This window comes from Somniosus microcephalus, chromosome 3 (genome assembly GCF_052327205.1).
Source record: "Somniosus microcephalus isolate GS21.2 chromosome 3, FLI_Smic_1.0, whole genome shotgun sequence".
NCBI lineage: Eukaryota > Metazoa > Chordata > Chondrichthyes > Squaliformes > Somniosidae > Somniosus > Somniosus microcephalus.
Window position 1 is genome coordinate 312,538,460 of NC_140989.1, and position 27,806 is coordinate 312,566,265.

Genomic DNA, 27,806 nt, shown 5'->3' on the forward strand with positions numbered 1-27,806 from the left:
ATATTGGATGCATACATGGATAAAGTTAGATTGGAAAGTTTACTTTATGGTGGCTTTTATTTCAGCGTTGTAACCAAGAGTATGCTGCGATGGTCAGTAACAGAGGAAAGGTAAGGTGTGAGATAAATGTTGAAAGGGGAATTGGAGTTGTGTTCACTGGTACTGCAGGTGGATGATACGATCCCAGATATCCCGGCCAGAAAGGGGTTGTTTGGGTCGCCTCCTTCTTTCCGCTTCCTCCTCTTCTGTTTTTTCCTCTTCTGCTTTTTCCTCTTCTGCTTCTTCCTCTTCTGCTTCCTCCTCCCTCTGCGAGCAACTTGCCCCCTTTGCTGCCTCTGCTCCATCTCCATGTGATGTTGCCGCCCAAGGGGGACTGCAACTAGAGCCCCCAGGACTGGGAGCAAGTGGTCTTTTCAGAGGCATTCCTTTAACAGCCAATGTTCTTCCATGCTTGGATTGGAGGGGACGGTATTTAGAGTGGTGATGTCAAAAATCACAGATTGTGCATCAATTCAGGCATTGCATGCCGATTGACATCACAATCTGGATCATTTAAATATCTGCAGCAAGCACAGGCAACAGCAGTGCTGCTGACCTGCCCAAAATGCCGATCACCACATTCCATGCTGGAAGCGGGCGGAAGTGAGGTGGTCGCCATTTTTCTGTCAAGTCAGCCTTTTGGCCGGCGCTAAATGTCCCAATTTCGTGGCCTTTACGTGTAATGAATGTAGTAAGGCTGTGCTTGAGGGCTAACAATCTATCTTTTTGTTCCTGGATTATATCAGAAATAGTGCAGGCTCCCCACTGTATCTTCCTGATCTTTCTGATAGGAGGAGAAACACCAAGTTGACAGATCATTTATTTTAGACTAATTAGACTAATCTTGGCACCGCTAGCCAAGCTGTTACAGTACAGCTACAACACTGGCATCTACCCAACAATGTGAAAAATTGCCCAGGTATGTCCTATCCACAAAAAGCAGGACAAATCCAAATTAGCCAATTACCATTGTATCAGCCCAATCTCAATCATCAGCAAGGTGATAGAAGGTTCAGGGGAACACTCTCCAGTGGCTGGAGTCATATCTGGCACAAAGGAAGATGGTTATAATAGTTGGAGACCAATCAGCTCAGCCCCAGGATACCACTGCAGGAGTTCCTCAGGGCAGTGTCCTAGGCCCAACCATCTTCAGCTGCTTCATCAGTGACCTTCCCTTAATCATAAGGTCAGAAGTTGGGATGTTCGCTGATGATTGCACAGTGTCCAGTTCCATTTGCAATTCCTCAGGTAATGAAGCAGTCCATGCCCGCATGCAGCAAGACCTGGACAACATGCAGGCTTGGGCTGATAAGTAGCAAGTAATATTTGTGCCACACAAATGCCAGGTCATCACCATTTCTAACAGAAGAAAATCTAACCGCTCCCCTTGACATTCAATGGCATTACCATCACCAAATCCTCAACCATCCTGGGAATCACCATTCACCAGAGACACAACTGGATCAGCCACATAAATGCCATGGTTACTATCGCAGGTCAGAGGCTGGGTATTCTGTGGCGAGTGACTCACCTCCTTGTGCTACAAACCCTCTTTACCACCTACAAGGCACAAGTCAGGAGTGTGATGGAATACTCTCCACTTATCTGGATGGGTGCAGCTGCAACAACACTCAAGAAGCTCAACAGCATACAGGACAAAGCAGTCTGCTTGATTGGTAACCAATCCAACAACTTAAACATCCACTCCCTCCACCATTGTGGCTGCAGTGTGCACTAACTAGAGGATACACTGCAGCAATTCTCCATGGCATTTTTGACAGCACCTCCCAAACCCAAGAATCTCCACCATCTAGAAGGACAAGGGCAACACATCACCTCCAAGTTCCCTTCCAAGTCACAGACCATCCCAACTTGGACATATATCGCCGTTCCTGCATCATTACTGGGTCAAAATCTTGGAACTTCCTACCCAACAGTACTATGGGAATACTTTCACTACATGGACTTCAGCAGTTCAAGAAGAAAGCTCATCACCACCACCTTCTCAATGGCAATTAGGGATGGGCAATAAACGCTGGCTTTGCCCATATCCCGAGAATGAATAAAAAAATTACTAATCTACAAATTGCATTTAATGCAAGATACTAAATTACACAGAAGCAAAAATAAATCCGCAGATGAAATAGCAATACTTTAAACTATTTCTGAGATTAAAATTACAAAGTGTTTTGAAATTCTTATAAACTTTCTTTTCTTTCAGATTCCTTTAACTGAGGTTTGGATGGGTATCGTTGCCATGACACAGACATGCATTTCTAACAAATCAAATAAAGAACTGGCCAAAAACAGAAAATACTGGAAATACACAGCAATTCCATAAGTATCTGTAAAAAGAAAAGACAGGTTAATGTTTTGGGTGTAGATACTTCTTCAGAACTGAATACTAATAAGTCTTCTTTGGCTTCTCTTTCAATTTTCTATTTGGACAAAATGTCTATGCTTGAAATGTTGATCGGTCTTTACTTTTTATAGATGTTGATGGATCTGCTCTATATTTCCAGCCTTTCTGTTTTATTTCAGATTTCTAGCATTTGGCATTTCTTTTTATTTATGTCTAAAGAACTGGCCAACTGTTTGTGTAATAATCACAGCCTGAGGCTTCCAAATACTTTCAATCAAATCAGTTTTTTAAAGATATAATGGAACGTCTTGCACATGACACCATTTAAACTGAAACAATTCCCACCTTACCCAGTCTGCGCCCATCGGGGACTTGGCCTGGAGGGTGTTGCATGGAGCGGTCCCGTGCAATAAGGTTTTAAGTAGGTTCACGGACTCCCAGGCCGCCTGCATTTTTTGCGGCCTGGAGGAGTCCGTGTTTCACGTTTATATGGAGTGTGAGAGGTTGCAACCCCTCTTTCACTACTTGAAGGGGCTGCTCCTCGATTATTGGTTGCACTTCAGTCCCACGCTCTTGATCTACGGTCACCCGGTGCGGAGGGGAGCAGACAGGTTGGAGGACCTCCTTGTGGGCCTGCTCCTGGGCCTGGCTAAAAGAGCCATCAATTGGTCCAGGCAGCGGGCGGTCGAGGGGGTCGTCCAGCCGGATTGCCTGCCTCTCTTCCGCGGCCATGTTCGCGCCCGGGTGGCCCTGGAGATGGAGCACGCGGTGTCCGCCGGTGCGCTTGAGTATTTCCGCGACCGGTGGGCGCCGCGGGGACTGGAGTGCATCATCAACCCGGATAACCACATTTTAATTTGATTTGTTAAGTTTTAGTTGAACTTTTGTTTACAGTCAATTTGTTTTTTTTTTGGTACAAACAATAGAGTACCCAGTCTGTGCATTCCCAGCAACTGCCAAATGCTGTACACCTGTCCCTTCTATGATTAATTAGCATATCAAACACTCTGGTCTACTTTTTTGGTGACAGCCTCGTAGAGACAATCATGTGCCTCCCGTATCACATTGAAACTATAGTTAGATAAGTGTTTTCTTTTATTATCTTTTGGGGAGGGGTAGGGGTTAAAAAAATCTTTCTGGATTCTCTATTTTTGTGTTATTTGGAAGAAGAAGTGGATTGTAGAATCATAAAATGTTGCAGCTCAGAAACAGACTATTTAGCCCATCAAGTCTTCACCAGTGTTCTTCACCACTTGGTCTAATCTTACTTTCCTGCTCGCTCGCTTTAATATTTTAATATTCTTCCTTTTTTCCAGCAGAGATTTCCTCATGGGAAACAGCAGCAGAATAAGAGTTTGTTCAAAGTGTTTCAAATGCTAGGATTTCCCAAAATTTATGAGGCGTATTTGATGGACACATATGACCCTATGGGCTTCTACACACAATCCCATCACCTTTATCAATTACAAGCACTTGTACTCCAACAATATGCATGTCTTCTGTGACCATCAGAATACAATAAAGCAAAAATCAGGCAGCAGTTATCATACCTTCATTTTAAGACAATCAACACAGGTAGGATTATTTAACCAATGGCTTTTAGGAGAACAAGTCTACTTACTATCTTTAACCCTGGCAGCTATGATCAGTGGCAGAGTGAAAAAAGAATGAGGCATCGGAATCATTACTGACTACAGTATAGGCATTTTAATTGAGTGCTTTGGATATCTGGACAGATCAAGGGTGTCTTACAGAACAACCCTTTAAAGGTTTCGAAGATCGTCGTAGTCTACTGCATGATGCACAACTTTGTTATCCAAAGAAGCATAGGGAAGCAGAGGCACGGAATGGTTAGAGGAGGAGGAAGCCACCCAGACACAAAAAAGACTGAACAGGCTGAGGCTCTTTTCTCTAGAAAGGAGAAGTCATAGAGTCATAGAGTTATACAGCACAGAAAGAGGCCCTTCGGCCCATCACGTCCGCGCCGGCCATCAAGCCCTGTCTAATCATCCCATTTTCCAGCATTTGGTCCGTAGCCTTGTATGCTATGGCATTTCAAGTGCTCATCCAAATGCTTCTTGAATGTTGTGAGGGATCCTGCCTCTACCACCCTTTCAGGCAGTGAGTTCCAGATTCCAACCACCCTCTGGGTGAAAAAGTTTTTCCTCAAATCCCCTCTAAACCTCCTGCCCCTTACCTTGAATCTATGCCCCCTTGTTATTGACCCCTCTACTAAGGGGAAAAGTTCCTTTCTATCTACCCTATCAATGCCCCTCATAATTTTGTACACCTCAATCAGGTCCCCCCTCAGACTTCTCGGCTCCAAGGAAAACAACCCCAGCCTGTCCAGTCTTTCTTCATAGCTCAAGCACTCCAGCCCAGGTAACATCCTGGTAAATCTCCTCTGCACCCTCTCCAAAGCAATCACATCCTTCCTATAGTGTGGTGACCAGAACTGCACACAGTACTCCAGCTGTGGCCTTACCAGCGTTTTGTACAGCTCCATCATAACCTCCCTGCTCTTATATTCTATGCCTCGGCTAATGAAGGCAAGTATCCCATATGCCTTTTTAACCACCTTATCCACCTGTTCTGCTGCCTTCAGGGATCTATGTACATGCACACCAAGGTCCCTCTGATCCTCTGTCTTTCCTAGGGTATTACCATTCATTGTGTATTCCCTTGCCTTGTCCGTCCAAAATGCATCACCTCACACTTTTCAGGGTTAAATTCCATTTGCCACTGTTCTGCTCATCTGACCAACCCATCTATATCGTCCTGTAGCCTGAGGCTTCTCTCCTCGCTATTTACCACCCCACCAATTTTCGTGTCATCTGCGAACTTACTGATCATACCTTTTACATTCACATCCAAATCATTAATGTAGGCCACAAACAGCAAGGGACCCAGCACCGATCCCTGCAGTACCCCACTGGACACAGGTTTCCAGTCACAAAAACAACCTTCCACCATCACCCTCTGCCTTCTGCCACTAAGCCAGTTTTGGATCCAATGTGCCAAGGCACCCTGGATCCCATGGGCTCTTACCTTCCTGACCAGTCTCCTATGCGGGACTTTATCAAAAGCCTTACTGAAATCCAGAAGAAGACTGAGGGGTGACCTGATAGAGGTCTTTAAAATTATGAAGAAGTTCGATAGGGTAGATGGAGAAAAGTTGTTTCCACTTGTGGTGAAATCCAAAACTAGGGGACATAAATTTAAGATAGTTACTAATAAATCCAATAAAGAATTCAGGAGAAACTTCTTTAATCAGAGAGTGATGAGAATGTGAATCTGTTTTAAAAAATCTATTTGACGGGACTGCTCCGTGCAACACTCTTCACGCCAGATCCCCAACGGAACGGGGAAGGGCTCCCGCAGAGAGCCCTCCACTGGGGACCCCCACCTCCGCCGGATGGCATACTGGAACACCAGGGCGTGCCGTGCAATGGCTTGTTTCTGTGTTGTAAATGCTACGTAATTCTATACAACTGTTCCAAAGGAGATTAACTGGGCCGGTAAAATTTCTTGATACAATATGTGAACCAACTGCTACTTTACTTTCACAATTCTCCTTTATTAGTTGTGCCCCTCTGAAGGCGGGGAGTGGGTGGGCACCGCTTTTGTTGGGTGACACTGGCGCAACCCAGCGTCTCCTGGCGGCTCGGCTTCCCATCAAGCGTTCACGTGTCTTGCCATTGCGCATGAGCAGACGGCGCGGAGGGCGGGGTCCGTGTGACGGAACTGGCGCGCAGGACGCGTCACGTGCCGAGTGACGCGGCGGACGCGCGCGCGGCCCCCTTTCCCGATCTCCATCTCTTTCCGCGGCCGCCATCTTGCTCACCGCGTGTTTCCTCTGGGTCCGGACAAACACAACAAGGTTTGTGAGTGAGAGCGAAAAGTTTCGCGTGACTGTAACTCGCCGGACAGCCGGCCCTTGGATAAGGTCGAGATGAAATCCGTGTAGTAGCGAATTAAGCGCTGAAGGGGGAGGGGGAGACGAGGCCGGGGGACGGGGAGAAGGACGGGTTGTGGCGTGAAAACAAAAAACTAGTTGGAAGATGGGTTTTTAAAAGCGGGTTGTTTGCGCTAATTTAGTGGCTGGTTGTTGTTCACGTTAGGCCGCGACCTGACTTGAGTGGCGCGGGGCGGGCGGGGAAAGTGTAATAACCTTGTGTCCGACCGAAGAAATGTGGTCGTTTTCTAACACTTGAGTTTAAAAACCGGAGCGGGCTGTATTGCTGCTGTCGGTAACGTTCAAGAGCGACACAGCGTGAGTGCAGCTGAAGTTTTCAGTTTTGCACCGTCCATTTGTACTTGGGTGTTTGAGACATGCCACTGAAATACCCACTCCCGAGATTATTGGAAAAAAGTGAAGCGATGAATAAATTTAAGAATCATCTATATTTACAGAAAAGTAGCCGTAAATGTGCAGGTATTGGAACTACTGGATGATTTGAAAATTTTTGAGCAGAAGCGTGATTTTGAATTACCAGGAATAGATTTTTTAAATTTCATATTTGCTATGTGCAAAGAAATTTAGATGTAAATATAGATAATTTGAACAACTCTTTGCTTTTCTTTCTCCCCTAGATTAAACACTATGAATCAGGAAAAATTAGCTAAATTACAGGCTCAGGTCCGGATAGGAGGAAAGGTGAGCTCTTTGTCTAATTACATTTACAATTACTTATACAACGGAAGCCACTTACTGCCTTTTGCTAATTTTCGCCGAGGGTTACATTTTTCTATTAATCTGTCAATATATTTGTGTGTTGCATCATTTTAAGGCTTGTGTTTTTTTTGTTAGTTTTTGCCTGTATGCAAAGATTATTAAATGGAGATAGATAAACCTAATCTGTGCCTCCAAAGCCCGGAGCTGTTGAAGACAGCTGTCATGAACGCACTGTGGTCCTGGCTGAGATTGGCTAATATCGTGGGACCGTCCTGATCAGTAAAATCAGTCTGTTATGGGTTTTTCATGTTTTTAATATTTTAAAATTAATTCTCAAGATATGGGCGTCGCTGGCAAGGCCAGCATTTATTGCCCACCCCTAGTTGCCCTGGAGAAGGTGGTGGTGAGCCGCTGCAGTCCGTGTGGTGAAGGCACTCTCAATGCTGTTAGATAGGGAGTTCCAGGAGTTTGACCCAGTAATGATGAAGGAATGGCAATATATGTGAAAGTAGGGGCGGGTGTGACTTGTACGGAAACTTAAAAACATTTTTTTTATTGGTCTATGCCTTGAGCTTGTCCACGCAATTCACGTAATTTGAATGAAAGAACTCTTATTGCCCTCTTAAAGGGTGATAGACTCAGAGGAAACTTGCATTTTATAAAGCGCCTTTCAGGGCTGTGGGATGTCCCAAGTGCCTCACAGCGAATAAAGTACTTTTTAGAAGTTGAATTGCTGCTGTAAAGTCGGGAAATGTGGCAGCCAATTTGTGCACAAGTCCCACAGAGTGGTGAGATAAACAACCAGGTAATCTGTTTTTTGGTTACATTGGTTGAAGGATAAATATTAACCAGGATATCCGAAGAATTCCCCTGCTTTTCTTGGAGCAGTGCTGTGGGACCTTTAACGTCCACCTGAGAGGGTGCCTCAGTTAATGTCTCATTTGAAATATGATGCCTCCAGCAGTGCGAGACACTGTGTGCTGCAGTGAAATGCCTGCCTAATGCACTCAAGTCTCTGGACTCGGGCTTGAACCCACAACTTTCTGACTTGTACATGTGCTGCCACTGAGCCAAATCTGACACCTGACTTGCATGAGTTATGAGAGATGTATCTTCCTGCGTCACTAAGATGTACCTCCTTGCAGCTCATCTTTTTTTCTATTGGTCAGCTGTTGGCAGATACCTATTTCAGTGATGTGCTCACTCTAGCCTCTTGAATTGAAAGTTGTGGGTTCAGGGCCCATTCCAGGACTTGAGCATGTAATCTGGCCTGACACGACACTTCAGTGCAGAACTGAGGGAGTCGTGCACTATTATAGGTACCATCCTTTAGATGAGATGTGAAGCTGAGGCCCTGGTTGCCTATTCTGGTGGTTTAGATGGATGTTCAAGATCCCATGACAGTATTTTTCAGAATAGTAAATGTCCTATCCCCCTTCAACCAACAGCACAAAGTGGAAAAAAAACTGCCCTTTCATCTCTGCTGTTTTTGTGGGGTCTTGCTGTCTGCAAAATGGCTGCTGCATTTGCCTACTAAGCGTGCTTGTACTTCAAAACAGTTCATTGTATGTGATGAACTTTGGGAAGGTTGGGAGACTTTGTGATTGAATCTTAAAGTGGCCTGGTTATATCAAAGACATCTACAAAAAAAGCATTGTGGGAGCACCTTTACCACATGGACTATAGCAGATCAAGAAGACGGCCCACCACAACCTTCTTGGCAACAAAGGATAGATAACAAATGCCGACTTGCCATGATGCCCAAATCATGTCAATTAATTACAAAATGAGCCTGTATACCAAAGGAAATCTTTGTGTTGCTGACGTCATTGGTGGGATTCTACAGAAAAGGTCTCCTCTCAGGTTGGTTTGATTAGCAATTTCGTAGTATAAAATGTAATAACAAAGGAAGCCTTTATGTAACTGTTTCCTTTTGGATTATGTGACAACTTGGAGGCATACACTTACTTTATTAAAAGTACAGTTACCCTTGCACTGAGAATTCAAACTGGTGCTGGAGTGCTAGTCTGGCTTTAGGGTTAAGCCGCATTGGGCTTGAACTTGAAGGGGGATTTATTCATTTGGCAGGTGTCTTGTCATGTGAGTGATCAGTGCTGTTACTTGGTGCAAATATGTCCTGTTCCTCACTTAATGAATATCAGCTAAAATATCTGCTAGTGGTGACTGCTGGAAAGGATGTTGTGCCTAAATGGGCAATGCAATCTGATCTTCAAGTTGCAGATATAATGGTGACCTTAGTACAATATTATTTTCAGCATTTTTGAGTGTCTAATTTCAAGCTTTTTCTCCATGTCTCTTTATTAACTGGCAAAAGAAAAGTTAGACGTTCTGTCAAAAAGACCTGTTTGAGTGTGCATTTGGATCCTGATGGCCTATTGCTAAATGCACTATGTGGTGTGGTACTGTGCCACACTACTCAACTGTTCTGAGTTGCATGTTCTCAACTTGCAGTGGTCTGGGGAGTGGGTAGGAAATCATCCAGGGTTCTTACTCCTGCTCACTATCCACTGATCTCTGCTGGAAGGTGCATGAGCAGACTATGGGTGACAGTAGGATTGGGCTTGGCTTTCCTCTGTAGTTGATTTACGTGTTGGCTCAGGCAGGAAGAATTGCCCCTTTGTTGCATTACAAGATGTCTGCACTGTGCCAGGGACCTTACCCCAGCTTGGGCCATTGTATTCAGGAGTGAGGGGCAATGTGTATCTTACATAAACCAAAGTGTGCATAGCACCACTGATGTACGTCTAAATTATGATAAGCTCTTTCAGAAAGTTGAAGGTGTGAATTTCACAGTATACTACCAATTTTGGAGTTTTATTTCTGATTAGAAAAGGTTTGGTCAAAATGCTTTGTTTTTCTGAATTATGTTTGCTTTACCCTTAAAATCTCCATTTATACCTGAGTTTTTACAAGAAGAATTTTGCAGTCCTTTACATTCATATATACTTCACTTGAAGAGCCATTTGCAACAATAAAGTTCTTGGGCACTCCAGATTTTATTTATTACCGTCTCAATTTAAATAAGTTTCCTTGGATTTTTGCGAGTGTACCCCTTTAGTAGATTCTCCCTCTTTCTGTTAAATTGCTTCCCTGCAGCAATGCAGGCAAGATAAAGAAGTCAGAGTGTTGTAGGGGTCAGATCTGAACTCCGTGTTGCCACTGTATCTGTGGTGCAATTTGGCATATTTTTCAAAGTAATGGGTAGTATTTGGCTTGGTTTCGAACATTCCACAAAAGACGTAGCTGTTACGGATCATAAATTTGACTATTATATTACAATAGCGTGCATGTTTTTGGCTCTATTGCTTTAATTTTTAAAAGTTTTCTCACTAAGGTAGGTACGCACCAAAGTAATTACCATGACTACGTTCATTTAGGACATGCAAGTAAAGCTAAACATAAATATTTTCCCTTGTCATTCCTTTCTCGAAAGGCAATTCAGGGTGTGCAAGAGTGGATTTAACCTTTCAGTTTGAACAGTTGGTTTGGATCTCCCAACTAAGATTGAGAGCTCAGTGTGTGGGAACTTCTGGGTATGAACCCATGTCCCACTGCGGTGTAAGGTCATGTATTGTGTATACTGCGCAACCAGGCTGTATTTAGGTTTGACTACTGACTTTGAAAGCTCTTGCATCACTAAACACTGCAGTTACTTTACATCAAAGCCTTCTCTTTTCTAATTTAATGAAGTAATCCAAAATTTTAACTTGACTGAAAGACCTGTCGATTAATATAGTTAACATCCAATTTTATAAATAACTTGCAAGCATCAAAATACTGCTGCTTTTCTATATTAGGTGTGATTGCATAAAACTGGACCCAATATGACTCTTGCAATACTAATAAATCTTTTACCATCTTTAATTTGTAGTATTGCTTACCATAATTACTAATTTGTGTGTTATACCTTTAACCTAAGATGGCTACTAGTAATACATTTTTGCCTCTGTGTTCCTGTGGACACCTCTTTAGTTTTCGCAGTCCAGGCACTAGCTTTTGTGAATGGATGGATTGCTTATATTTAGCTTCATTCCAGCGGTCAATCAACAGATCAAGATTGCTGTTACATGAGAATAGTCTAGTGGCATAATGTGGTAGTCCGAGGGTTTATGTCTCTTGATTATTTGCCTGATGCATTCCTGCTTTTTTTTTTTTAGCTGCTTCCCGTGAGAGAAATTTGTACAGTTAGATTTGGTCACTGAAGCATTGGAAAAAGAATCTGATTGTCGCCTATTAGGCTGAACAAAATTATAACACTAACTGAACAAAGGACATTTAAAATAAATCACGTTTTGCTTACTCGTGTATACCACTTTATTGCCATGCTCATGTAAAAATAATGTATTATTTTCAGGTTGCAAAGAAGCTTTGCTTTAAGTGTGTAAAATGTTTGTGTCCTGCACAGGTAAATTATATTTGAAATTAAATCTGATGCACGGATTGCTAGTTTTTTAAACATGCAGTGGCTGGCTAGCCTGATTAACTTTGCAATCAATGCAATTTTTCAGGGCACAGCTCGCAGAAAGAAGAAGGTAGTGCACAGAACAGCTACAGCTGACGACAAAAATTGCAAAGCTCTCTGAAGAAGCTGGCAGTTAATAATATTGCTGGAATTGAGGAGGTACGTTTTGCATATTCACTTCATTATCTGATCACCAACGTGAAATGTAAGATGCATTCCTGACCTTGTGCCTTGTTACAAGTAACTCTTTTTCCAATTTTAGTCTGTTGTGCATAACATGATTCCATTGTAGTTATGTTGATTACATTGGGGGGTTTTTTTCACCACAAATCTTACCTAGTAACACTAGTGGTCTGCAATAACAACAGAAAATGCTGGAAAAACTCAGCAGGTCAGGCAACATCCGTGGAGAGAAATTTGAGTTGACCGTTTCGGGTCGGACCCTTCTTCAAAACTGGAAAGAAAGAAAGAAACTAGATCGAAGGCAGGGCTGCGATCGGACAAAAGAATAAAAGAAACAAAAGAAGTAAAAGAGATTAGAAGCTAGACGAGATGGTAATAAGCTGGGATAGGTGTAAAGTGTACTGGCAGGGCAAAAGATAGCTGCCAGGTGTGAGAGAGAAACAAAAGGAAAGGGGGGGGTGGGGGGGGGGGGGGAGAGAAAGGAGTGGAACAATTACAAGAAAAAATGAAATGGGGGCCGAGCTTATGATCTGAAATTGTTGAACTCGATATTGAGTCCGGAGGCTGCAGAGTGCCTAATCGGAAGATGAGGTGCTGTTCCTCGAGTTTACGTTGAGCTTCCGTGGAACAATGCAAGAGGCCGAGGACGGTGAGGTCCGAGTGGGAATGGAGCGTTGAATTAAAATGACAGGCGACCGGAAGCTCGGGGTCACCCTTACGGACTGAACGGAGGTGTTCTGCAAAGCGGTCACCCAATCTGCGTTTGGTCTCCCCAATGTAGAGGAGACCACATCGTGAGCAGCGAATACAGTATACTAGATTGCGAGAAGTACAAGTAAATCGCTGTATCACCTGGAAGGGGTGTTTGGGGCCCTGGACAGTGGGAAGGGGGAGGTATAGGGGCAGGTGTTACATCTCCTCCGCTTGCACGGGAAGGTGCCGGGCGAAGGGGAAGAGCTGTTTGGGGTGATAGGTTATCGACCAATATTCACTACAAACCCACCGACTCCCACAGCTACCTGGACTACACTTCCTCCCACCCTGCTTCCTGTAAGGACTCTATTCCATTCTCCAGTTTCTCCGTCTCCGCCGTATCTGCTCCGACGATGCCACCTTCCACACCAGTGCTTCAGACATGTCTTCCTTTTTCCGCAACCGAGGATTTCCCCCTCTACCGTGGTTGACACTGCCCTCGACCGTGTCAGTTCTATCTCCCGCACTTCTGCCCTCACCCCTGCCCCTCCCTCCCGGAACCCACGATAGGGTTCCCCTTGTCCTTCACCTTTCACCCCACCAGCCTCCACATTCAACGGATCATCCTCCGGCATTTCCGCTACCTCCAATGTGATCCCACCACTAAACGTATCTTCCCCTCCCCTTTCAGCATTCCGCAGGGGCCGCTCCCTCCGAGACACCCTAGTCCACTCCTCTATCACCCCTAACAGCCCTTCCCCTTCGCCTGGCACCTTCCCATGCAAGCGCAGGAGATGTAACACCTGCCCCTATAGCTCCCCCCTTCCCACTGTCCAGGGCCCCAAACACCCCTTCCAGGTGAAACAGCGATTTACTTGTACTTCTCGCAATCTAGTATACTGTATTCGCTGCTCACGATGCGGTCTCCTCTACATTGGGGAGACCAAACGCAGATTGGGTGACCGCTTTGCGGAACACCTCCGTTCAGTCCGTAAGGGTGACCCCGAGCTTCCGGTCGCCTGTCACTTTAATTCACCGCTCCATTCCCACTCAGACCTCACCGTCCTTGGCCTCTTGCATTGTTCCACGGAAGCTCAGCGTAAACTCGAGGAACAGCACCTCATCTTCCGATTAGGCACTTTGCAGCCTTCCGGACTCAATATCGAGTTCAACAATTTCAGATCATAAACTCGGCCCCCATTTCATTTTTTCTTGTAATTGTTCCACTCCTTTCCCCCCCCCCCCCCCCCTTTTTGTTTCTCTCTCACACCTGGCAGCTATCTTTTGCCCTGCCAGTACACTTTACACCTAATCCCAGCCTATTACCATCTCGGCTAGCTTCTAATCTCTTTTACTACTTTTGTTTCTTTTATTCTTTTGTCCGATCGCAGCCCTGCCTTCGATCTAGTTTCTTTTCTTTCCAGTTTTGAAGAAGGGTCCGACCCGAAACGTCAACTCAAATTTCTCTCCACGGATGTTGCCTGACCTGCTGAGTTTTTCCAGCATTTTCTGTTGTTATTTCGGATTTCCAACATCTGCAGTATTTTGCTATCGTACTAGTGGTCTGCAGTTGGTCCCTATTTTTGCTGACTTAGTTGATCGCTGCTCTTGACTTTATGGTTGAAAATGGAATTTATAAATTCTAAAGGTTCCCCCCCAATAGCTTAAATAAAAACAGAAACTGCTGGAAACACTCAGCATCTGTGGAGAGAGGAAGGTCGGGTTAACGTCTCGGGTCAAGCTTTCGTTAAACCCCCAATAGCTGAGGAAGTTTATCGAGTGAGAATCTGAACTTTAGAGACTAGGAAGCTTCCAGATTTAAACTTTAATGTCTGAGTCCACTGATCTCGGATAAGGTGATATTGTGGAGTTTGTATTTTATTTGTTCGAGATGTGGTGAGATTTTTTGCCCGTCCTTAGGCTCCCTGCGGGCTTTGAGTCAACTATGTAATGTGGGACTGGAGTCACATATAGGCCAGATCAGGTAGGGGTGGCGGTTAGTGAATCATTTGTGTTTATACAAAAAATCTGGCATTTCATGGTAATTTCTGGTGCTATCTCACAAATTACCATGGTGAGATTTGAACTCTCAACTTGCTAGTCCAGTACCATAAATACTAGGCTACCATAACCTGTTCTTCAGTTGGCTCTGTGCCTCTGGATTAGCAAGGGCCACCCTCCATTGCCTTACCTAAATAACCGTATTCAAGTGTGACCCTTGACGGTAGGCACTAGTAGTCTATTTTACACGGGGTGGGGTGCTTTGCTTATTCTGCTCTGGCTGCACATCCATTAGTGGGGGAGGAAAGTGAGAGATTAGCCAGTATTTCTGTTCCTCATTGCAATCCAGCTGGAAGCATGTGTGTGAACATTAACTGAGAGTACGATTGAGCTTTGTTGTCAGCTGTGATTGAAAAGCACGCTGGTGCTCACACTTGAGTCATGGCCATTTGGACAAAGTGCTGGAGGGTACCCAATGCTTCTGAAACAGTACCCTCACCAAGAACTCCATGCTTTCTGGAGCGAAGGGAATGGGAGAAAATGTTAATAACTGGAAAATTTCTGAGAAATTAAAAGAACCTGAAATGCATTGATCTTTAGATGCCCCAGCCCCCCCCCCCGGCCCACCCTAAAATTGAATAATCTCAAACTTTACCCTTCTACTGGCATCATGCTTTTGTATTCTCAGCACCTTAGCATAATGGCTCCTAAAACTTTCAGGCCAGACCCCATTGTAAAACGCCTGAAAGTGTCTCACCTTCTGCAAAAGTTAGCCCCATCCGACAATGTTGACCAACACTAATAAAAATAACTACTTCTATATTCAGCAGGTAATTGGCTCTTTTACTCAATAACATGTATTTATATAGCGCCTTTAACGTAGTAAAATGTCCCACGGCGCTTCACAGGAGTATTATAAGACACACAATTTACCACCAAGCCATATAAGGAGACATTAGGGCAGGTGACCAAAAGCTTAGTCAGAGAGAGGTTTTGGGAGCATCTTAAAGGAGGTAGAGAGGTTTAGGCAGAGAATTCCAGAGCTTGGGGCCTAGGCAACAAAAGGTGGTTGTTGTTGTAACGACTTCTATATTCAGCAGGTCATTGACTCTTTTACTCAGTACAAAATCAGTCTCCTCATCTGCTCTCTTGATTATTCCACATTCTGAACTTTGAGGGCTCCCCTGGTCTTCCAGGTTCTGAATCTGGATATTCAGACAACAGTCCCTAGTGAGCAATTGAGATTTTGTTTCACCCTGGTGAGCCCGGCAGAAGTTTAAAAAGAAACTTGCATTTACACACTGGCAAAACGTGTGCAATGTAAGGAACTCGTGGTGTCATGACTTGGGCAGAATGTGAAGATACTGACGTTGACATTGGCAGGATAGGTGCACAAATGTCAGTGTTCTCGCTCAGGCCAACATCCCCAGCATCAAAGCTTTGACCAGGCTCGATCAGCTCCAATGGACGGGGCACATCGTCTGCATGCCCGACACGAGACTCCCAAAACAAGCGCTCTACTCGGAGCTCTGACACAGCAAGAGAGCCCCAGGTGGGCAGAGGAAACGCTTCAAGGACACCCTCAAAGCCTCCTTGAAAAAGTGCAACATCCGCACCGACACCTGGGAATCCCTGGCCCAAGACCGCACAAAGTGGAGGAGAAGCATCCGGGAAGGCGCCGAACACCTCGAGCCTCTTCCCCGGGAGCAAGTGCAAGCAGCGCACGTCAACCCAAGCACCTCACCCATGCATCCCTTCAACCACCGTCTACCCCACCTGTGACAGAGACCGTAGGTCCCGCATTGGACTCATCAGTCACCTGAGAACTCATTTTTAATGTGGAAGCAAGTCGTCCTCGGTTCCGAGGGACTGCCTAAGAAGAGGAGAATGTGAGGATTGAAACAATTGAAGCTTAATTAGAAACAAAAAGTCAGGCAATTTGTAAACTTTATAGAAATATGGGCTTGAATTTGCTAAGATTGGCAGGCATTAGGGGAGCTGGGATTCAGATTTACTTTTTTTTTGTTGCAACTCATAGCTTCATTGTATCTCAAGACAGGCCATTGGTATTTGATTCTACATATTAAAGCACAGGATGGACATTTCCAGCACAGTTTCATAGATGTGGGAAAGATTCACTTTTTTGTCACAATTTGTTTGATACAGGTAGACTATCCTTTATCCGAAAACCTCGGGACCAGCCGAGTTTCGGTTTTCGGAGAATTTCGGATTTCGGAAGGTGGGCCGGCGGTTGTCGGGGCCGGCGGGGTCGGCGGGGGGGGGGTCGGCGGTTGTTGCGATCCGCGGGGGGGGGGGGGGCGGGGCCGGGGGGGTCGTGCGCACGACTTACGCTGACGCTCAGCGTAAGTCGGCGGGGGGCGGGGTCGGCGGGGGTCGTGCGCACGACTTGCCCTTTATCCGAACTTCCGAAACCGGAACCCTCTAAAAACCGAAGGTTTTTAGAGGGTTTCGGTTTTCGGAAGTCCGGATAAAGGGTAGTCTACCTGTATATTTAAAATAAATTCTGCAGATCTAGTTATAGTAGCTAGATTGGACTCTGGCGGGAGGAAAGCAGCAACACCATCGCGGCTGGAGGAGGACGCTGCTGAGAGAGAGCGTTTAAGAATTGGAAACAACGCTGAAGCATTCTGATTCACTTTAACCACTAGCCCATGTCCCATAGTTTTAGAACTGCTTGTTTAGTGCATTGGGACTTTTTAAAATTGGCTCTCTTTTTAAGGTATTTCTTGTGTAAACCTTTCATGGGCTGCTGCTTGGCTATGCCACTCTGAAGCTTGGAACTGCACAACAGCCTGGGTGACTCTTTCCTGAGGTTGTACTTCTGAGATTAGGAACTAGTTGTGGGTGCTTGCAGTGTAAACTGGTGTCCTTCCACAAGCTGAACAACAGTGTTGCCAACATAGAGACTAGTTTAAAACTTGAAAATACAAATGGAAAAAGTTACTTCTCCTATTGGGAAGGTGAGAAGAGATACACTTTAACAACTTTAAAATACATCTGCAGAATTAGTCAAAGCAGATGACTGTTCTGGTGAACTACCTAAAGGATGTATTGTAGCTTTTCTGTTAACTTGTATGTTAAATGCACTGTGCCACAACATGGTTCATTCTCTAGACTTGCTAAGTTAGCTGTTAATCAAAACAGCACGTTGGGCAGTACAAATTGGCCTGGGCTATGGTTCCGAATCCTGATAGCTGTACAGTGACCCCTGTTGGAAAATATGGGCGTGTGGATATTGGATGTGAATAGAATTGGGCATGGCTGCGATTTTCCCCTTTTTGTCACTTCATGATTCATAACGTGAACCCTCACTGCCTGGTCTTGTACAAGGAAAATGACTAATTGGTTTGGGTAATGGAGGCTGCTGGCACTGAGAAACCATACAGCAGCAAGGGTCTCTGCTTTTGTAATCATAGAATCATAGAATGGTTACAGCATAGAAGGAGGCCATTCGGGCCATCGAGCCTGTGCCGGCTCTCTGCAAGAGCACTTCAGCTGGTCCCATTCCCCCACCCTTTCCCCGTAACCCTGCAAATGTTTTTGCTTCAGGTAATTATCCAATTCCCTTCTGAAAGCCACGATTGAGTCTGCCTCCACCACCCTTTCAGGCAGTGCGTTCTATGTCCTAACCACTTACTGTATAAAAAAGTTTTTTCTTATGTCGCCTTTGGTTCTTTTGCCAATCACCTTAAATCTCTATCCTCTGGTTCTCGATCTTTCTGCCAACGGGAACAGTTTCTCTCTCTCTCTATTCTGTCTAGACCCATCATGATTTTGAACACCTGTCAAATCTCCTCTCCACCTTCTCTGCTCCAAAGAGAACAAATCCAGCTTCTCTAGTCTATCCATGTAACTGAAGTCCCTCACCCCTGAAACCATTCTCGTAAATCTTTTCTGCACCTTCTCTAAGGCCTTCGCATCCTTCCTAAATTGCAGTGTCCAGAATTTGACACAATACTCCAGTTGAGGTCGGACCAGTGTTTTATAAAGGTTCATCATAACTTCCTTGCTTTTGTACTCTATGCCTCTATTTATAAAGCCCAGGATCCCGTATGCTTTTTTAACTGCTTTTTCAACCTGCCCTGTCACCTTCAACGATTTGTGCATATATACCCCCAGGTCTCTGTTCATGCACCCCCTTTAGAATTGTACCCTTTAGTTTATATTGCCTCTCCTCGTTCTTGCTACCAAAATATATCACTTCACACTTTTCTGCGTTAAATTTCATCTGCCACGTGTCTGCCCATTCCACCAGCCTGTCTATGTCTCATTGACGTTGTATCACTATCCTCCCCACTGTTCACTATACTTCCAAGTATTGTCATCTGCAAATTTTGAAATTTTGCCCTGTTCATCCAAGTCATTAATGTATATCAAGAAAAGCAGTGGTCCTGGTACCGACCGACCCCTGTATACCTTTCTCCAGTCCGAAAACAACCGTTCACCACTGCTCTCTGTTTCCTGTCACTTGGTTAATTTCATATCCATGCTACCCCTTTTTTTTAATTTCATGGTCTTCAACTTTGCTGGCAAGCCAATTATGTGGCACTTTATCAAACACCTTTTGGAAGTCTATATACATCACGTCAACCGCATTACCCTCATCAAGATAGGATGAAAATTTGAAAAGTCCTGTATAATAGTGGAAGAGGCGAATTTCATGATTTATGCTGATCACCCGATTCCCCTGACTAACAGATAATTGAAATTGCCATTTAACAGTAATATTGAAAATATTTTATTTTCAGAAACTTCACATTTCATGATTTTTTTTGTGCCAAACAGGTGAATATGATTAAAGATGATGGTCAGGTCATTCACTTCAATAACCCCAAAGTGCAGGCCTCGTTATCTGCCAATACCTTTGCTATTACCGGCCATGCTGAGACAAAACAGATCACGGAAATGCTTCCAGGCATTCTCAGCCAGCTTGGAGCTGACAGTCTAACAAGTCTTAGAAAGTTAGCTGAGCAGTTGCCACGGCAAGGTATGTCGAAGAAATTTTTAAATAAAGAGTGGTATGTGCAATTGCATGTACTTGTATTGTTGGATTCTTAAATTAAAAGCTTGATCTTACTCATATTTTGTCACAAGAACATGTGCAATGGGTTTTCCAAGCTAAGAAAGCAGTACAAAGATAGACATCTTCACAGAGAATATTGGATCTATGCTCATCTCCCAAAGGAATATTAGATCTATGCTGGCTAAGTAGGCCCACTGAGTTTTGCTCTATATACATTGAGCAAGTATTTCAATTTGAAGCTTTATGCACTGCCTGTAAATCGAGAATATTAGATGGGTCCCAGTGGATTACAAGACAAAAATCCAGTTGAGATTTTTTAGATAACACTACCAAAAGTAACTTGCATTTATATAGCGCCTTTCACAACCTCAGGGCGTCCCAAAGCGCTTTACAGCCAATTTAGTACTTTTGAATGTAGTCACTGTCGTAATGTAGGAAACGTGGCCGCCAGTCTGCACACAGTAAAGTCCCAAAAACTGCAATGAGATAATAACCAAATAATCTATTTTAGTGATGTTGGTTGAGTGATAAATATTGGCCAAAACATTGGGGAGAATTCCCCTGCTCTTCGTGCCATGGGATCTTTTGTGTCCACCTGAGAAGACAGATCGGGTTTAGGGTTATTGTCTCATCCAAAAGACGGCACCTCCAAACAGTGCAGCATTCATAGAAACATAGAAGATAGGAGCAGGAGTAGGCCCCTCGAGCCTGCTCCACCATTCAATGCGATCATGACTGATCATCCAAATTCAGTACCCGGTCCCTGCTTTCTCCCCATACCCCTTGATCCCTTTAACCTTGAGAAATATATCCAACTCCTTCTTGAATATATTTAATGAATTGGCCTCTACTGCCTTCTGTGGTAGAGAATTCCACAGGTTCACCACTCTCTGGGTGAAGAAATTCCTCCTCATCTCTGTCCTAAATGGCCTACCCCTTATCCTTAGAATGTGACCCCCTGGTTCTGGACTCCCCGACCATCGGGAACATCCAGCATCTAGTCTGTCTAGTCCTGTTAGAATTTTATAAGTTTCGATGAGATCCCCTCTCATTCTTCTAAACTCCAGCGAGTACAAGCCCAATCGATCCAATCTCTCCTCATACGTCATTCCTGCCATCCTAGGTATCAGCCTGGTGAATCTTCGCTGCACTCCTTCCATGGCAAGAACATCCTTCCTCAGATAAGGCGATCAAAACTGCACACACTACTCAAAATGTGGTCTCACCAAGGCCCTGTACAACTGCTGCAAGACATCCTTGTTCTTTCAGTACTACGCTGGCGTGTCAGCCTAGACTCTGTTCAAGTCTCGGATGGGACTTGAATCCATGACCTTTTGATTCAGGCAAGAGTGCTACCACTGAGCTAAGGCATTTATTTATTATTATAAATTGAGCCAGGATTTAGTGCCCATAGTGCAGTACGTATTTTCCATAGTCGCCCAAAACAAAAACTTAGTTAGCATTTGCTTACATGTGCTGATAGTAACTGCAGTCTTGTTTGACTCCAATGTACATTGCTACATGAAGTTTTCACACTGGCTTAGGCTAGGGGTAGGAGCTGAACATTCCTGGCTACAAACTTTAAAGGAGGAATAGAGTAAGAAAAAGGCAGGAGGGGTAGCAGCTTCAAGCAAAGATTCCATTACAGCACTGGAGCGTAGGGATGAGAGAGGATCGTTAGGAGCAAAAAGTTGAATCTATATGGTTAGAGTTAATGGAACTGTTAGTTGATTAGGAGTATATTTTAGACCACGAACAGAAAGAAAATAGAGGATTTGAGAAGTAGACAAATTAGAGAAAAATGCAGGAGCAGTGGGCCCATAATAATTGGTGACTTTTATCACTCAAAGATAGACTAGGGAAAAAATAAATAGCTGGCAAAGATTTGGGGGGGGGGGGGGGTTCCAGGATTGCTTTCTAGATCAGTATATGTTTCTTGTCCAACAAGGAAAAAAATGGTGTTGGATCTTGTTTTATAAAATAAAGTGGGGTAAGTTGCTAACGTAGGGATAGGGAAACAGCTAGGAAACGACGTCCGTAACATAATTAGGTTTGATCTGAAAACATGAGGGAACAGTTGAAGATAAAGGCAGTTGACTAGAGGGAAGAAAACTATTTCAATAAGATAAAAATGGCAGATGAGACAGTAGACAGACAATGAAATGTTCAACCAAGAGATGCTTGGGGTACAAACTAGACACATTCTCACAAGAATTAAAGTGCAGCAAATGTTGGTGTTCCTTGAATGACCAGAGAAAATTAAAAAGAGACTCTGGCATATTACAAATCTACAGTTAATAATATGAAAGAAAATCAAACAGACTACAGAAAATACAGATGGTAAGCAAAAGGGTATCAAGAAAAATGAGAGTGCTACCACCGAACGAATAGAATATCAAAATATATGGATTATTATGGGGATGGGAGAGAGATCCTGTCTGACCAACATTGTTGACTTCTTTGAGGAAGTGACGTCCCAATACAAAGTGTTGTACCTATACTTCCAGAAATTTCCACACAAAAGGCTTAGTTAAACTCCAGTTTGTGGGTATTCAGGGTAAATCTTGAGTATAGATAAAAAATTAGCTGGAGGATATGAAACAGTAGGTACTTGTTTGAGGTGGTCCATCGAGGTGAGGTCCTGGAGTGTGGTACTGTAAAGTTAATCACAAAAATAAAACAAGGGGCCACAGATTAAAACTAAAAGGATAAATTTAGGCCAGATATTGGGAAATTCTTCATGCACCGTAATCAACATTACAGTTGACTCTCTGGTGGCGATGTGGAGGTGAGAACCATGGAAACATTTAAAAACCAATTGGATGACTTTGGGATGATTTTGGATGGATGAACTAAACTGGGCTAAATGGCCTTCCTCATCCTTGTTTTGTGATGAGGAAATAGTACTGGAAAAAAATGGTGGAATTTAAAGTGGAAAAGATACCCCTGGAAAAGCCCTGATTGCATGCAACCTAGAATGCTGAGAGAAGTAGAGGGTAAATAACAGATTCTGGCCGCAATCTCTCAAGCTTCCTTAGATATAGAAGTTGTGCTGGAGACTGGAAGGTTGCCAGTGTAACACCTATATTCAGAAAGAGATAAACAAGGTAACTATGGACCAATTAGTCTAACCTAATTGGTCGTGCGTAAACTTGTAGAGGCCATAATACAGAATAATGTTAATAAACTTGGAAATATATGGGCTAAGGTCAGTAGATTGTAAAGGCATGTCATGTCTGCCAATTTAATTCTTTGGGAAATAACAGTGTGCTGATAAAATGCAGTAAATGTTGTGTATATGAATTTTCAAAAAGTATTTAAGTGGCCACATAGGACACTTGTTGATAAAATTAAGGCATATGATATTAAAGTGAATGTGGCCACCTGGATATGATATTAAAGTGAATGTGGCCACCTGGATATGAATGTAAAGGGCAAAAAAACAATGAGTATTGGTTAATGCATTTTTTTTAGACTGGAGGGATGTAAACAATGGTGTCACTCAGTGGTCAGACTATTGCTCTTAATATATAAATAATAATTGCATATTGGGACATTCAAAGTGGCAGACGACACAAAAATAGGGAACCTGGGTAACTGAAGAGGACTATGTTCAGGAAGACTTAGGATAGTAGATGAGGCAGTTAGATATCACAACAAATTTAATGTGGAGAAATATACATTTTGGAAGGAAGAATACACAAAATGTTAGAACTTTGAAAGGAGTAGAGAGACTTAGGCTCAGATGTGTAAACCTTGGTTCAGTGGCAGCACTCGCCTCTTGAGTCATAAGGTCATGGATTCAAGCCCTACTCCAGAGACTTGAGCACATTATTTAGGGTAACAATCTAGTGCAGTTCTGAGGCAGTAACGAACTTAAGAAAAACACACTTGTGAGATCCGAACTGCCCCTTTTCTAAGAAGCTACATTTCTGGGGTAAACTAGACCAAGAACAGGGCATCTTTAAGTTGTTTCTAAATCTGTTTTAAATGTTAACTTAATTATTGGTGTTGATATATAATTGATTGACATGCTGTTAGGATACTTGAGCTTATTTTAAAGGGTTGTTGCTGCCTTATAGCAGGCCTGCCTTTGTTTTATCTCTGAACTTGCTACTGGCAATTTAATTTTAAAATCATCACAATTTGGTAGAATCTTAATCATTTTGAACCATGCAAATGATTTTTAGTGGCTTTCTGCTGGCTGTAGTGCATGTGTTTGACTTAACTTAAGAAAGGTGTATGAAAGTACATTGTTACAATCCACAGTGGCAATCGGTCCTCTACATGGAAGCATTTTGTTAACATGTTAAATTTGTTGAATGCTGTTTTTGCTATTGAGTTAAACAATTCATTTTTTCTTTAATCTAGTTTTGGATAATAAAACACCCAAAGCTGAAGACATTGATGAAGAAGATGATGACGTCCCAGGTAGATGAGAACTAGTATTTACCTTGATCATGGGCTGTTGGTTACTTTATTGACCAGAGCACTCTTATCAAAGTAATGTTAGCACTTAAATTTTTTGTACAATTCTTCCCATTACATTGTCAGTGTCTCTAAATGTATATACTTGAGCAACAGAACCACTGAACTCTACCATTGACCAGTTTGTCCATTTCTGTATGCCGGTGGCCATCTGAATTTTGGAGGATGTCTGAGCACCAGGATATGTTTAGTTGACCATTTTAAAAATTCTGCCATCCTCTCTGATTATTTAAAAAAAACATGCATCACTCTAGATTTGTACTGCAAGGTAAAGTTTAAAAAATATTTTTTTTACCTGGGTTCTGCAAAGAGGACATTCACATTTTATGAAGACTGTGTATAATTAAAGGTATATGCAAATATATTTTGAGGTCATTAAGATTGTGCGCCTAAATATATACATTCTTTGAGTGTACATTCCCATATATAGTTTATGAAGTTACTGCATGGTGCTTGCAGAAAGAATGTATTGCCACATCCAAGCTCCCCACACACAGCACTGCAGGTCGGGACACGGGTATCTTGTTCAGTCTTGGATTTTGGAGGTTAGTCAGGCTTGGGGACATTTGGAAGGACCCCTGTGGTTATGGTCGCTGTCTCATGGCGAATGGGTGGGTTGGTGTTGCGTAGGTCCCGTGTGCTGACCACCCAACTTCCTTTTCTGGCTCCCATGTTAGTTGATCATTGTTAATGGTGTTCTCTCCTCGGGTACTGTCTCTCCCCCCCCCCCCCCCCCCCCCCCCCCATTCCTTCAAATCTGCCGTTATCACCCCTCTCCTCCAAAAAACCAACGCTTGACCCCCTCCGTTCTCGCAAACTACCATCCCATCTCCAACCTCCCTTTCCTCAAGTCCTTGAACATGTGGCCCCCCCCCCCCCCCAAATCTGTACCCATCTTTCCCGGAACTCAATGTTTGGATCCCTCCAATGAGGTTTCCGCCCCGCCACAGTACCGAAACGGCTCTTCTCAAAGTCACAAATTACATCCTATGTGACTGTGACAAAGGTAAACTATCCCCCCTTGACCTGTCTGCAGCCTTTGAAACGGTTGACCACTCCATCCTCCTCCAATGCCTCTCCACCATCGTCCAGCTGAGTGAGACTGCACTCGCCTGGTTCCATTCTTGTCTATCTAATCACAGCCAGAGAATCACCTGCAATGGCTTCTCTTCCTGCTCCCACATCATTACCTCTGGTGCCCCCCAAGGATCTATTCTTGGCCGCCTCCTATTGCTCATCTACATGCTGCCCCTTGACGACATCATTCGAAAAAATCGCGTCAGTTTCCACATGTACGCTGACCACACCCAGCTCTACCTCACCACCACTCCTCTCAAACCCCACCACTGTCTCTAAATTGTCAGTCTGCTTATCCGACATCCAGTACTGGATGAGCAGACATTTCCTCCAACTAAATATTGGGAAGATCGAAGCCATTGTCTTCGGTCCCCGCCACAAACTCTGTTCCCTAGCCACTGACTCCATCCCTCTCCCTAACATCTGTCTGAGGCTGATCCACACTGTTCGCAGCCTTGGTGTCAGATTTGATCCTGAAATGAGCTTTTGACCACATCTGCGCCATAACTAAGAGAGCCTATTTCCACCTCCCTAACATCGCCTGACTCCGCCCCTGCCTCAGCTCATCATCTGCTGAAACCCTTATCCATGCCTTTGTTACCTCTAGACGTGACTATTCCAACGCACTCCGAGCTGGCCTCCCACATTCTACTCTACATAAACTTGCACTCATCCAAAACTCTGCTGCCCGTGTCCTAAGTTGTACCAAGTCCCGTTCGCCCCCCCCCCCCCCCCACCCTGGTGCTCACTGACCTACATTGGCTCCCGATTAAGCAACACCTTGATTTTAAAATTCTTATCCTTGTTTTCAAATCCCTGCATGGCCTCGCCCCTCCATATCTCTGTAATCTCTTTCAGCCACCCCCCCCAGATATCTGTTGTACTCTAATTCTGGCCTCTTGCGCATCCCTGATAGTAATAGCTGAACCATTGGTGGCCGTGCCTTCAGCTGCCAAGGCCCGAAGCCCTGGAATTCTCTCCCTAACCCTCTTCGCCTCTCTACCTCTCTTTCCTCCTTTAAGATGCTCCTTACTTCTTTGACCAAGCTTTTGGTCATCTGCCCTAATTTCTCCTTGTGTGGCTTGGTGTCAAATTTTGTTTTATAACGCTTCTGAAACGCCTTGGGATGTTTTACTATGTTTTTGTGTGACCAGCTGTGTTCCTGGTGATCTGGACTGTTAACCAGAATTGCAGGATGTAGGAGGGTGACTGTAATTTGTGGAGAAGTGTGTTTTTGTAGCTGCAGGCACTTCAGCAGTCTGGTATGGAGGGGTGGAATTTGGAGCATGTGCAAGTTGAAATGTTTGATTTTTGAATTAGCCTTCTTACATTTTGCAGCAAGTTTAGGGTTTGTCTCCATGCCATTTGCCATTCCTCCTCAGTGGTCAGCCTAGGTCGCATATTAAGGTGTGTTTCAGGCTTTTTAGCTGTCGGAATGGCATAATCTGGTCCTCACTGAGGAGCTGGCCTGATCTGGTAGTCCTTTATTATGCGAAACTCCGCAACCATCTACGGTGAGTCTTCCTGGAGTTTGCCATTGAAACTTTTCTCAAGAGTATGTTACTCTTTGCTTTTGCCCCCTTTCTATTGTGTTCTGCTCTTGCTAAACATCCATACACTCTGCTACATCTAAGTCTTCCCCAGTATGTTGTCTTCCTGTGCCATGTGCTTTCTGTGGGAAAACAACAGCTGCCAGGTGATATCAAAAATGGCCCAGTAATGGCACGGTGACAGCCTGAAATCAGGAATTTAGAGCCATCGGGGCATCAAATCAATATTCCACCACTCTGCCGTTATATATTGGTGCTCCAGTCTTTGAAGCTGCTTGAATATTTCTATATTAATATATTTTACCATTTTTTGTCTTGATCTATTAAAATCAGAATGAAAATGTTTCATAAGTAAATAGTGCACCAGCTATGTTTTAAACTTGTGCATGCTTTTTGTTTTTGCAGATCTTGTTGAAAATTTTGATGAAGCATCAAAGAACGAAGCCAACTAAAGCTGCTGGCAGACCATAGACTAGGATAAAGACTGTACCAACAAGGAAACTTATTCCAAAGTTTTACTATATTAAAGAGTGAAAAATCACAGTTTGCAAATACAGTGAACTAAGGCATTTTGTATTTTAATTATGCTGAATGTTCAGCATCTTTCAATTGGTTGAAATCACTTGTTTGCATTTTGCACTTAAAAACAGAATCCTTTGGTCTGAAGTTTGTAAGACGGTGAGATTTCATTAAAAAGCAACCTGAATAGGTTGCAAATGCATTGGTGAGTAAGCTGGAGAAGAAGTCTTATTTAAGGTTTTCCCTCATGACCTGCAAATAAAATAGATTGATTAATTCCTTGTTGCATATTGTGTGAATAATTTCATTTTAGTGTTGATTCAGTTGAATTTGACTTATTGAAAGTAGCTTAAACCACATACCTTGATTTATTTTCATTTTATCTTCTCGAGAGGGTATTTTTAGCCTTTATTTTCTAAAGCACACCCCTTAGCCAAGTATCCACGTCTTCCTCCAGATCAACAGGAGTGGCGGACAGGATAGTGAGGCTATTCTGTCTGTCGTTGTACCATGTTTAGTAGTGTCAAGCTGCAGGTGGTTGAAAATGTAGAATTGTTTTCTACTCGGCCTACACACACACAGACACATGGTGGCTGTAACACGGTTGTGGACTGAGACTCTGCCTAATATTTAAAACGCCACTGATTTTTTTCTTTGTATAGGAAATGACTCCTGGTTCTACTGGGTAAATC

General features: G+C 43.7%; 1 protein-coding gene across 1 annotated transcript; it reads left to right on the plus strand.

The window, feature by feature from the left end:
• The first annotated feature begins 6,989 nt into the window (after positions 1-6,989).
• LOC147122152 (transcription factor BTF3 homolog 4) lies at positions 6,990-27,392 on the plus strand. Its single transcript, XM_085982949.1, has 5 exons — positions 6,990-7,058; positions 11,606-11,718; positions 19,243-19,444; positions 23,852-23,911; positions 27,001-27,392. Exons 3-5 carry the CDS (start codon positions 19,249-19,251, stop codon positions 27,045-27,047), a joined length of 303 nt encoding a protein of 100 aa, XP_085839075.1. The 5' UTR covers positions 6,990-7,058; positions 11,606-11,718; positions 19,243-19,248; the 3' UTR covers positions 27,048-27,392.
• The last annotated feature ends 414 nt before the right edge of the window (positions 27,393-27,806 follow it).